Source organism: Oncorhynchus tshawytscha, linkage group LG30, assembly GCF_018296145.1.
Source record: "Oncorhynchus tshawytscha isolate Ot180627B linkage group LG30, Otsh_v2.0, whole genome shotgun sequence".
Taxonomy (NCBI): Eukaryota; Metazoa; Chordata; class Actinopteri; order Salmoniformes; family Salmonidae; genus Oncorhynchus; species Oncorhynchus tshawytscha.
The window spans coordinates 52,771,182-52,784,475 of NC_056458.1; the positions used below are offsets into that span (position 1 = coordinate 52,771,182).

At 45.0% G+C, this 13,294-nt stretch overlaps 1 protein-coding gene across 8 annotated transcripts in view; it reads left to right on the forward strand.

Moving 5' to 3' along the window:
- Positions 1-13,294, forward strand: part of LOC112235685 (inhibitor of apoptosis protein-like) — a 73,952-nt gene that overhangs the window by 9,468 nt on the left and 51,190 nt on the right. For all 8 annotated transcript variants that reach the window (XR_006080372.1, XR_006080371.1, XR_006080373.1 and 5 more), the window contains 4 exons: positions 2,533-2,698; positions 11,078-11,229; positions 11,321-11,495; positions 11,712-12,021. Coding sequence is in view for 2 of the 8 variants with exons in the window: in XM_042309145.1 (XP_042165079.1) it covers positions 2,533-2,698; positions 11,078-11,229; positions 11,321-11,495; positions 11,712-12,021 (803 nt within the window). In the remaining 6 variants the exon portion in view is untranslated. The remainder of the gene's footprint in view (positions 1-2,532; positions 2,699-11,077; positions 11,230-11,320; positions 11,496-11,711; positions 12,022-13,294) is intronic.

Consider the following 13,294-nt stretch of genomic DNA (forward strand, 5'->3'; position numbering starts at 1 on the left):
ATAAAGTTTGTTCAGGGCCATCGACGTGTCTGCTTGGGGGGGAATATATACGGCTGTGATTATAATCGAAGAGAATTCCCTTGGTAGATAATGCAGTCGACATTTGATTGTGAGGAATTCTAAGTCAGGTGAACAGAAGGACTTGAGTTCCTGTATGTTGTTATGATCACACCACGTCTCGTTAATCATAAGGCCCTCTTCTTACCAGAAAGATGGTTGTTTCTGTCGGCGCGATGCGTGAAGAAACCAGCTGGCTGCACCGACCTCCGTTAGCGTCTCTCGAGTGAGCCATGTTTCCGTGAAGCAAAGAACGTTACAGTCTCTGATGTCTCTCTGGAATGCTACCCTTGCTCGGATTTCATCAACCTTGTTGTCAAGAGACTGGACATTGGCGAGTAGTATGCTAGGGAGTGGTGCGCGATGTGCCCATCTCCGGAGCCTGACCAGAAGAGTGCTTCGTTTGCCTCTTGGTGTGTAATGAGGAGCAAACAAACTCTGCACTTGACACATTTATGAAATTGCTTATTCCAGTTACTAATAAGCATGGACCCATTAATGGGGATCCATAATAAACCCCAGAAAGAGTAGCTGCTGCCTTGGTAGGAACAAATGGGGATCCATAATAAACCCCAGGAAGAGTAGCTGCTGCTTCGACAGGAACTAATGGGGATCCATAATAAATACAAATATATCAGCAAACCCAACGATGCCGTACACGCTGTCTGCCCGTACACGCTGTCTGCTGAAACCGGGTTCATCTGTGAAGAGCACACTTCTCCAGCGTGCTAGTGGCCACCAATTGTGAGCATTTGCCCACTGAATTCGGTTACGACGTCGAAGGACAGCGAGCATGCATATGAGCTTCCCTGAGACAGTTTCTGACAGTTTGTGCAGAAATTCTTTGATTGTGCCAACCCACAGTTTCATCAGCTATCCGGGGGGCTGGTCTCAGATGATCCTGCAGGTGAAGAAGCCGGATGTTTAGGTCTTGGGTTGGCGTGGTTACACATGTTCTGCGGTTTTGAGGCCGGTTGGTAGAGAAATTAACATAAGATTATCTTGCAACAGCTCTGGTGGACATTCCTGCAATAAGCACACCAACTGCACGCTCTCTCAACTTGAGACATCTGTGGCATTGTGTTGTGTGACAAAAGTGCACATTTTAGTGGCATTTTGTCCCCCAGCACAAGGTGCGCCTGTGTAATGATTGTCAATCAATCAAACCCGAAACAGCAAGCAATGCAGATGTAGATGCATTGTGGCTAGGAAAAACTCCCTAGAAAGGCAGGAACCTAGGAAAGGCAGAAACCTAGAGAGGAACCAGGCTCTGAGTGCTGGCCAGTCCTCTTAAGGTTAGTACCTTTTTAGGAGTAAATGTCATTTGGCTTTTCATAGCCAAGCATTCATAGGTTGAGACAGCAGGTGCGATTGAGGGAGAGAGACACAAACAGCAGGTCTGGGACAGGTAGCACGTGCTATGAACAGGTCAGGGTTCCATAGCCGCAGGCAGAACAGTTGAAACTGGAGCAGCAGCACGGCCAGGTGGACTAGGGACCGCAAGGAGTCATTAGGGCAGGGAGTCATTAGGGCAGGTTTGCCTGAGGCATGGTCCTAGGGCTCAGGTCCTCCGGGAGGGAGCATACTTCAATTCACACAGGACACCAAATAAGACAGGAGAATTACACCAGATAATACAGACTGACCCCAGTCCCCCAACACAGACTATTGCAACATCATGCTGTTTAATCAGATTCTTCATATGTCGTGTCATGTCAGGTGGATGGATAATCCTGGTAAAGGAGAAATACTCACTAAAAGGGATGGAAACAAATTTGCGTCCAAAATTTGAGAAATAATATTTTTGATTGTCTGGAAAATTTCTGGGCTCTTTTATTTCTGCTCATGAAACATGGACCAACACTTTACATTTGATATCTTTTTTTATTTAGCTAGCTTGTAGCATAGTGTTTGATATGCAATGCGATCTCCTCCTAATGAACAGTGTCAAGTGTCCTGACGAGAAGGCAACCTTTTTTATTTATTTTATTTATTTATTTACCTTTTTATTTTACCAGGCAAGTCAGTTAAGAACAAATTCTTATTTTCAATGACGGCCTAGGAACAGTGGGTTAACTGCCTGTTCAGGGGCAGAACGACAGATTCGTACCTTGTCAGCTCGGGGGTTTGAACTTGCAACCTTCCAGTTACTAGTCCAACGCTCTAACCACTAGGCTACCCTGCCACCCCTTTTCTAGCTATGCCAGCAAAACCCCAACGACTGGCTCCATCAATATAGACCTAACCCCAACGACTGGCTCCATCAATATAGACCTAACCCCAACGACTGGCTCCATCAATATAGACCTAACCCCAACGACTGGCTCCATCAATATAGACCTAACCCCAACGACTGGCTCCATCAATATAGACCTAACCCCAATGTAAAAATGAACTCTGCAACAGGACAAGGCGGAGTCGTCCGTTATTTCCAAGGTAATGAACGTGGACTTAATGGATGTGTTCCTGCTCCAGGTGTAACGTGACGGCGGAGGGCTGGCAGACAGGGGACTGTCCAACAGAGAGACACAGACAGCTGTCCTCCTCCTGCTCCTTCATCCAGACCCTCCCCTCCACAGCCAACCTCCTCTCCTCCTCACACTCGGCCTTCTCTCCTCTACGCAGCGCCCCTGTCATACCGGTGAGATACTACTTCACTTATTATACCACAGTTGGGATGATGATGAACAACTGATGATGATGATGGTGGTGTCATGACGTTGGGACAGTGGTAATGGTTGTGGTGAGAGTGATATTTCTTTGTATGATTTTTACAGATTTGTTTCAAGTACAAGAAAATACACTGCGATAGGAACAATAATTAATGAGAGAAAGACATAAAACATACAAATTCATGAACAAACAAAAACTAAAATGGACATCTCAAGGACTTTGACCCTCAACACAACCTGGACCCGCCCCCACTTACTTCATAGGATCAGTATTACAGTCCCGGAAACACAGTGTCACACAACCCTGTCATCTCAAACCTTTAATCATCATGGTGATGATGATCAGATCAAATCAAAATCAAATGTATTTATATAGCCCTTCGTACATCAGCTGATATCTCAAAGTGCTGTACAGAACCCCAGCCTAAAACCCCAAACAGCAAGCAATGCAGGTGTAGAAGCACTGTGGCTAGGAAAAACCCTAACAATGACCCTAACAAAACCCTCAATGATATTGATACTGTTGATGGTATTGATGATGATGTTGATCATTGGGATTTGTATTTATCAAGGGAGAAGTTTTGCCTTGGCAGCAGCTAATGGGGAACCTTAAAGGAGAAGTTTTGCCTTGGCAGCAGCTAATGGGGAACCTTAAAGGAGAAGTTTTCTATTTTACAACAACATTTTTGTGGAATGTTTTAGAAGGGTCCAGACACTGTTGTTGTTGTGATTTCACATGTTTTTGAGAAACTTATCCCAAACAGCAAATCACTTCCTTATCCGTTTGTGGTATGGGGGCCCTGAAAAACATTAAGAGGCTCCAAAACACCCATAATGTCCTTTTAGAAACAGAAAGCTGTCAGTATAGTGATGCAGGTTTTTAGATGTTGAACACATGAAATTGTGTCATTCCGAGCTTCCTCCTCCATGTTATTCTATTTTGTTACCAGTCCAGCGATACCTCTCCGTCCATTCTACAGGTAACTTCCAAGATAAAGGAAACCCCATGGATAAATGAGGGAAACAAAGTATATTGAAAGCATGGGGTGCTTACACAAAGGAATCTCCAGACACTTGTAGAATCTGTTTTGCTGTTTTGGCGGCTTGTGGACAACAACAACTATTAGGACGCTTGGTTGGTATTTCCTTTATTTTGGCAGTTACCTGTAGCAGCAGGGAAACGGCTCGAGTCGCACTAAACGGAATATAATATTGCAGATAACATTTTGGAATAACACATTTTCATGTGTACAACATCTAAAGACCTGCATCACTATACTGAGAGATTTGCCGTTTCTAAAAGGACATTATTGGGTGTTTTTGGAGGATCTTAATGTGTTTTTCAGGGCCCCCATACCACACAACAAGGATAAGGAAGTGATTTGCTGTTTTGGGATAAGTTTCTCAAAAAAATGTGATATTACTAAAAAGGTGTCTGGACCCTCCTATAACATGTTATTTATATAAGAAATTGAGATTTGGTTGTAAAAAAATAACTCCTTTTAAGGTTTAGAATTAGTTCCTGCTAAGGCAGCAGCTACTCTTCATGGGGTTTATTATGGATCCCCATTAGTTCCTGCCAAGGCAGCAGCTACTCTTCCTGGGGTTTATTATGGATCCCTATTAGTTCCTGCCAAGGCAGCAGCTACTCTTCCTGGGGTTTATTATGGATCCCCATTAGTTCCTGCCAAGGCAGCAGCTACTCTTCCTGGGGTTCAAACAAATTAAGGCTAAAATAAAACGGTACGTACAACATTATTACACCGCTACATATCTACAGTACAATATTTATAATACCACCATACATACAGTGTATGTGTCTCATCACAGTCCCCGCTGTTCCATAAGGTGTATTTTTACCTGCTTTTTAAATCTGATTCTACTGCTGCATCAGTTACCTGATGTGGAATAGATTTCCATGTAGTCATGGCTCTATGTAGTACTGTGCGCCACCCATAGTCTGTTCTGGACTTGGGGACTGTGAAGAGACCTCTGGTGGCATGTCTTGTGAGGTATTAAATGGTGTATTTGTTATGGTTCCCCATTAGTTCCTGGCAATGCAGCAGTTACTCTTCCTGGGGTCCAGCCACATTATATACACATTTAAAATCATTACAATACATTTCACAACACATTGTGTGCCCTCAGACCACTACTCTACTATCCCGTGTCTATGGGGCGGCAGGTAGGTAGCCTAGTGGCTAAGACTGTTGGGCCAGTAACCAAAAGGTTGCTGGTTCAAATCCCTGAGCTGACTAGGTGAAAAATCTGTCTGTGCCCTTATTATTTAATTATTTATTTACCTACCTTTATTTAACCAGGCAAGTCAGTTAAGAAGAAATTGTTATTTACAATGACGGCCTAGGAACAGTGGGTTAACTGCCTTGTTCAGGGGCAGAACGACAGATTTGTACCTTGTCAGCTCGGGGGTTTGAACTTGCAACCTTCCGGTTACTAGTCCAACGCTCTAACCTACCCTGCCGCCCCTTGAGCAAGGAACTTGACCATAATTGCTCCTGTAAGTCGCTCTGGATAAGAGCGTCTGCTAAATGACTACAATGTAAATCACAAACACAAATTCCATGTGTGTGTTATCAGATGTGTGTCTGTGTCGGTCTCTTCACAGTCCCCGCTGTTCCATAAGGTGTATTTTTACCTGCTTTTTAAGTCTGATTTTACTGTTTACATCAGTTACCTGATGTGGAATTGAGTTCCTTATACAGTGGCAAGAAAAAGTATGTGAACCCTCTGGAATTACTGGGATTTCTGCATAAATTGGTAATAAAATTTGATCTGATCTTCATCTAAGTCACAACAATGGACAAACACAGTCTGCTTAAACTAATAACACACAAATTATTGCATTTTTCTTGTCTATATTGAATACGTAATTTAAACATTCACAGTGTGGGTTGGAAATGGTATGTGAAACAACCGTAGACTAATGACTTGTCCAAAAGCTAGTTGGAGTCAGGAGTCAGCTAACGTGGAGTTCAATCAATGAGACGAGATTGGAGATGTTGGTTAGTTGTTCATCAGTCCACGGTAAGACAAATTGTCTATAAATGGAGAAAGTTCAGCACTGTTGCTACTCTCCCTAGGAGTGGCCGTCCTGCAAAGAGGACTGCAAGAGCACAGCGCAGAATGCTCAATGAGGTTAAGAAGAATCCTAGAGGGTCAGCTAAAGACTTACAGAAATCTCTAGAGCATGCGAACATCTCTGTTGACGAGTCTACGATTCGTAAAACACTAAACAAGAATGGTGTTCATGGGAGGACACCACGGAAGAAGCCTCTGCTGTCCAAAAAAAAACATTTCTGCATGCAAAAGAGGATCTGGATGTTCCACAGCGCTACTGGCAAAATATTCTGTGGACAGATGAAACTAAAGTTGAGTTGTTGGAAGGAACACACAACACTTTGTGTGGAGAAAAGAATGCACAGCAAACTGTAAATTATCATGGTTTGGGGCTGCTTTGCTGCCTAGGGGCCTGGACAGCTTTCTATCATCGATGGAAAAATACATTTCCAAGTTTACAAGACATTTTGCAGAAGAATGTAAGGCTATCTGTCCACCAATTGAAGCTCAACAGAAATTGGGTGATGCAACCGTTACAACGACCAAAAGCACAAAAGTAAATCAACAACAGAATGGCTTCAACAGTAGAAAATACTCCTTCTGGAGTGGCCCAGTCAGTCCTGACCTCAACCCAATTGAGATGCTGTGGCATGACATCAAGAGAGCGGTTCACACCAGACATCCCAATAATATTGCTGAACTGAAACAGTTTTGTAAAGAGGAATGGTCCAAAATTCCTCCTGGCCGTTGTGCAGGTCTGATCCGCAACTACAGAAAACATTTGTTTGAGATAATTGCTGCCAAAGGAGGGTCAACCATTTATTAAATCCAAGGGTTCACATACTTTTTCTTTCCACTGTAGCACAACATGCAACAATTTCAAAGATTTTAGTAAGTTACAGTTCATGTAAGGAAATCATATATTTTTTGGGGGAAGCATCTGATGACCTGACATGGTGAGTGATGAACATTTCTCTGGTCTGTAGTCATGAAATGGCGCTATGCTGTCAAATCCTTCCACATGTACTTTGCAACTGGTAGTTTTTAGTTTGGTTGGCATATTGGCAGGTTTGAAAGAAACGTACTACACTGAACAAAAATATAAATGCAACATGTAACAATTTCAAATAGTTTACTGAGTTACAGTTCACATAAGGAAATCAGTCAATGTAAATAACTGAATTAGGCCCTAATCTATGGATTTCACATGACTAGGAACAGAAATAGTTTATTTATTTATTTCACCTTTATTTAACCAGGTAGGTCAGTTGAGAACAAGTTCTAATTTACAACTGCAACCTGGCATTGCGACACAAAGAACAACACAGAAATACGTAAACAAACAGAGTCAATAACACAATAGAAAAATATATGTACAGTGTGTAGAAGTGTCGGGAGGACAATAAATAGGCCATAGTGGCGAAATAAATATAATTTATCATTAACACTGGAGTGATAGATGTGCAGATGATGATGCAAGTCGAGATACTGGGGGTGCAAAAGAGCAAGAGGATAAGTAACAATATGGGGATGAGGTCCTATTTACAGATTGGCTGTGTATAGGTACAGTGATCGGTAAGCTGCTCTAACAGCTGATGCTTAAAGTTAGAGAGGGAGAAATGGGTCTCCAGCTTCAGAGAGTTTTGCAATTCATTCCAGTCATTGGCAGCAGAGAACTGGAAGGAAAGGCGGCCAAAGGAAGTGTTGGCTTTGGGGATGACCAGTGAAATATACCTGCTGGAGCGCATGCTACGGGTAGGTGTTGCTATGGTGAGCTGAGATAAAGTGGGGCTTTACCTAGCAAACACTTATAGATGACCTGGAGCCAGTGAGTTTGGCGACGAATATGTAGTGAGGGCCAGCCAACGAGGGCATACAGGGCATACAGGTTGCAGTGGTGGGTAGTATATGGGGCATTGGTGACAAAACGGATGGCACTGTGATAGACTACATCCAGTTTGCTGAGTAGAGTGTTGGAGGCTATTTTGTAAATGACATTGGATTTGTTGCGAAATAGGATGCCGATTCTAGATTTAATTTTGGATTGGAGATGCTTAATGTGAGTCTGGAAGGAGAGTTTACAGTCTAACCAGACACCTAGGTATTTGTAGTTGTCCACGTATTCTAAGTCAGAGCCATCCAGAGTAGTGATGCTGGATGGGCGAGCAGGTGCAGGCAGTGATCGGTTGAATAGCATGCATTTAGTTTTACTTGCATTTAAGAGCAGTTAGAGGCCACGGAAGGAGAGTAGTATGGCATTGAAGCTCGATTGGAGGTTTGTTAACACAGTGTCCAATGAAGGGCCAGAAGCATACAGAATGGTGTCGTCTGCGTAGAGGTGGATCAGAGAATTACCAGCAGCAAGAGCGACATCATTGATATATACAGAGAAAAGAGTCGGCCTGAGAATTGAACCTTGTGGCACCCCCATAGAGACTGCCAGAGGTCCGGACAACAGGCCCTCTGATTTGACACACTGAACTCTATCTGAGAAGTAGTTAGTGAACCAGCCGAGGCAGTCAGTTGAGAAACCAAGGCTGTTCAGTCTGCCGATAAGAATGCGGTGATTGACAGAGTCGAAGTCCTTGGCCAGATCTATGAATACAGCTGCACAGTACTGTCTTTTATCGATGGCGGTCATTAAAGGTGAGTATTTGCCCACTGAAGCCGTTACGACGCAGAACTGCAGTCAGGTCAAGACCCTGGTGGGGACAGATGAGCTTCCCTGAGACTGTTTCTGACCATTTGTGCAGACATTGTTCGATTGTGCCAACCCACAGTTTCTTCAGCTGTCCGGGTGGCTGGTCTCAGATGATCCTGCAGGTAAAGAAGCTGGATGTGGCGGTCCTGGGCTGTCGTGGTTACATGTGGCTTGTTGAGGCTGGTTGGACGTACTGCCAAATTTTCAAAAATGTCATTGGACTTATGGAAGAAAAAAGAACATTAAAGTCTCTGGCAAAAGCTCTGGTGGACATTCCTACAGTCAGCATGCCAATTGCAATTCTCCCTCAACTTGAAACATCTATGGCATTGTCCCCAGCACAAGATGCACCTGTGTAATGATCATGCCTGTTTAATCAGCTTCTTGATATGTCACACCTGTCAGGTGGATGGAATATCTTGGGAAAGGACAAATGTTTACTAAAAGGGATATAAACAACATTTGTGCACAGCATTTTTGACATATGCTTTTTGGAACATTTCTGCGATAAAAATGTTTTAAATTTTATTTCCGCTCATGGAAAATGGGACCAACACTTTACATGTTGTGTTTATATTTGTGTTCAGTGTAGTACTTTGCGTTTCCCATAGTCTGTTCTGAACTTGGACTGTGAAGAGACCTCTGGTGGTTGTCTTGTGGGTTATGCATGGGTGTCTGAGCTGTGTGCTCGTCATTTAAACAGACATCTCGGTGCATTCAACTTTTCAATACCTCTCATAAAGACAAGTAGTGATGAAGTCAATCTCTCCTCCACTTTGAGCCAGGAGAAATTGAAGTGCATGTCATTGACGTTAATTCTCTGTTTACATTTAAGGGCCAGCCGTGCTGCCCTGTTCTGGGCCAACTGTAATTTTCCTAAGTCCCTCTTTGTGGCATCTGATTACACGACTGGACAGTAGTCCAGGTGCGACAAAACTAGGGTCTGTAGGACCTGCCTTGTTGATAGTGCTGTTAAATAAAGGTGAAATATATATATATATTTTTAAGCGATAGAGGAAACCAAGTCTGGATTTAACTTTAGCCTGCAGCTTTGATATGTGCTGAGAGAAGGACAGTGTTCCATCTAGCCATACGCCCAAGTACTTGTATGAGGTGACTACCTCAAGCTCTAAACCCTCAGAGGTAGTAATCACACCTGTGGAGAGAGGGTTATTCTTCTTACCAAACCACATCACCTTTGTTTTGGAGGTGTTCAGAACAAGGTTAAGGGTAGAAAAAGCTTGTTGGACACTAAGATAGCACAAAATCTGGGGAGGGGCCAGCTGAGTATAAGACTATCATCTGCATATAAATGGATGAGACAGCTTCCTACTGCCTGAGCTATGTTGTTGATGTAAATTGAGAAGCGCGTGGGGCCTAGGATGGAGCCTTAGGGTACTCCCGTGGTGACAGGCAGTGACTGAGACAACAGATTTTCTGACTTTATACAAACCAGGCCAAAGTCCCCTCAGAGACACCAATACTCCTTAGCCGGCCCACAAGAATGGAATGGTCTAACGTATCAAAATCTTTGGCCAAGTCATTAAAAATAGCAGCACAACATTGCTTAGAATCAAGGGCAATGGGGACATAATTTAGGACCTTTAAGGTTGCAGTGACACATCCATAACCTGAGTGGAAACCAGATTGCATACCAGAGAGTATACTATAGACATCAAGATAGCCAGTCAGTTGATAATTGACAAGTTTTTCCAACACTTGATAAAGATGGCAAAATAGAAATAGGTCTATAACAGTTAGGATCAACTTGATCTCCCGCATTAAATAAAGGACGAACCGTGGCTGCCTTCCAAGCAATTGGAACCTCCCCATAAAGGAGAGACAGGTTAAAAAGGTTGGAGATGGGCTTGGCGGTGATAGGGGCAGCAACCTTAAAGAAGAAAGGGTCTAAACCATCTGACCTAGATGTTTTTTTGCGGTAAGTTTCAGGAGCTCCTTTAGCACCTCGGACTAAGTGACTGACTGCAGGGAGCAACTTAGTTGCGGGGTAGGGGAAGCATCGGGGATAGTCGCATTAGAAGGGTCAAATAGGAATCCTGACTTAATGAAGTGGTGATTAAAGAGCTCAGTCATGTGCTTCTTGTCAGTAACAACCACATCATCAACATAAAGGGACATGGGCAGCTGTGAGGAGGAGGGTTTATTCTCCAGGTCTTTAACCATATTCCAGAACTTCTTGGGGTGAGACCCACAGAGAGAGAACTGCTCCTTAAAGTAACTACCTTTGACCTTCCGGATAGCCTGAGTGCACTTATTTCTCATTTGCCTTCGCGAGAGCCAGTCAGCCTGAGTATGTGTGGCTGAGCCTTTTGCCAAATGCGATTCTTGAGGTGGAGTAACTCTGCAAGATCACGGTCGCACCAGGGGCTGAACCTGTTTTTAAATTATCATTTTCTTCATGGGGGTGTTTGTTAACACCACTGAAAATATCAAAAAAGAAGGTCCAAGCGTCTTCGACAGAGGGGATCAAGCTGATTCTATACCAATTGGTTGAGATGGTGAAAATGATGATGCCTGAATTTTTAATAACGTGTGTTCTTTCCCCCAGGTGTCAGGCCCTGGCCCAGCCCCTCTCCCGGTCTCCGCCCCTAACCCTGCCCCCAACCCAGTGCCGGGGGAGGAGCCTGTTGGATATTTGAATATGGGGTTCTCTGCCCCGCCCCCCTCCAGCCCGCTGAGCTCCAGAGGAGTAGAGGACATGTAAGGACAGACGAGAGGCTCTTATTGGCTGGATGTTTCTACGTTATTATTGGCTGTTAACCCTGAAATTTGTGCTGGAACATTTCTGTAGGTCCCACCAGAGACCCCCTACCTGTCACAACCCCAGTATGAGGAGAGAGCAGGACCGTCTGGACTCCTTCCACTCCTGGATCCTATCCATCATCACCCCCTCTGAGCTGGCTAAGGCTGGCTTCTATTACCTGGGACAGGGAGACCGCGTGGCCTGCTTCACCTGTGGAGGACAGGTACTATACACGTCACCCTTGAATTGCGGTGGCATTTGCAACCATAAGCAATATGTTAAAATGACAAATAGTTACACATCATACATGTTCTTGTTCATATTGTGTTCATCTCTGCAAACAAAGCCTCATTTCAGATGAATTGATGTTCTGCGTGGATCTGTACCTGTAGCTCAGTAACTGAGAGCCAGGTGATTGATTAGTATCTCCTCTCTGTAGCTCAGTAACTGGGAGCCAGGGGACCGGGCCGTATCAGAGCACCAGAGACATTACCCCAACTGTCACTTCGTCAGAGGAGACCGGGCCGACAACGTCTCCCTAGCCGGGGTGGTGGGGGGGGTAGCAGGCACCTCTCAGCCCCCCGGGGCAGAAGCCCCAGCCCCCCCGGGCCCCGGCCCCCCAGGTCTCAGCAACGTGTCTAACCCAGCCATGCAGCAGCGTGAGGAGAGGTTGCTGACCTTCGTCCACTGGCCCTTACGTATCCCTGTGCGCCCTGACCAGCTGGCCAAGGCAGGGTTCTACTACGTCGGTAAGAGAGGCTCAGAATTATATATTTAATTATATATGTATATTATTTTTACATTTGTATTACATGTTGCAGGGTGTAATTATGATGGTGTGTGTGTTGCAGGGCGTAATGATGTGTGTGTGTGTGTGTGTGTTGCAGGGCGTAATGATGGTGTGCGTGTGTTGCAGGGCGTAATGATGGTGTGTGTGTGTTGCAGGGCGTAAAGATGTGCGTGTGTTGCAGGGCGTAAAGATGTGCGTGTGTTGCAGGGGCGTAAAGATGTGCGTGTGTTGCAGGGCGTAAAGATGTGCGTGTGTTGCAGGGCGTAAAGATGTGCGTGTGTTGCAGGGCGTAATGATGTGCGTGTGTTGCAGGGCGTAATGATGTGCGTGTGTTGCAGGGCGTAATGATGTGTGTGTGTTGCAGGGCGTAATGATGGTGTGTGTGCGTGTGTTGCAGGGCGTAATGATGGTGTGTGTGCGTGTGTTGCAGGGCGTAATGATTGTGTGTGTGTGTGTTGCAGGGCGTAATGATTGTGCGTGTGTGTTGCAGGGCGTAATGATTGTGCGTATGTGTGTGTTGCAGGGCGTAATGATTGTGTGTATGTGTGTGTTGCAGGGCGTAATGATTGTGTGTATGTGTGTGTTGCAGGGCGTAATGATTGTGTGTATGTGTGTGTTGCAGGGCGTAATGATTGTGTGAGTGTGTTGCAGGGCGTAATGGTGGTGTGTGTGTTGCAGGGCGTAATGGTGGTGTGTGTGTTGCAGGGCGTAATGGTGGTGTGTGTGTTGCAGGGCGTAATGGTGGTGTGTGTGTTGCAGGGCGTAATGGTGGTGTGTGTGTTGAAGGGCGTAATGTGTGTGTGTGTGTGTGTTGAAGGGCGTAATGTGTGTGTGTGTGTGTTGCAGGGCGTAATGTGTGTGTGTGTGTTGCAGGGCGTAATGGTGCGTGTGTGTGTGTGCGTGTTGCAGGGCGTAGTGCAGGGTGTGTGTGTGTGTGTTGCAGGGCGTAATGGTGTGTGTGTGTTGCAGGGCGTAATGGGATGTGTGTGTGTGTGTGTGTTGCAGGGCGTAATGTGTGTGTGTGTGTGCGTGTGTTGCAGGGCGTAATGATGTGCGTGTGTTGCAGGGCGTAATGATGTGTGTGTGTTGCAGGCGTAATGATGTGCGTGTGTTGCAGGGCGTAATGATGTGTGTGTGTGTGTGTTGCAGGGCGTAATGATTGTGTGTGTGTGTTGCAGGGCGTAATGATTGTGTGTGTGTGTTGCAGGGCGTAATGATTGTGTGTATGTGTG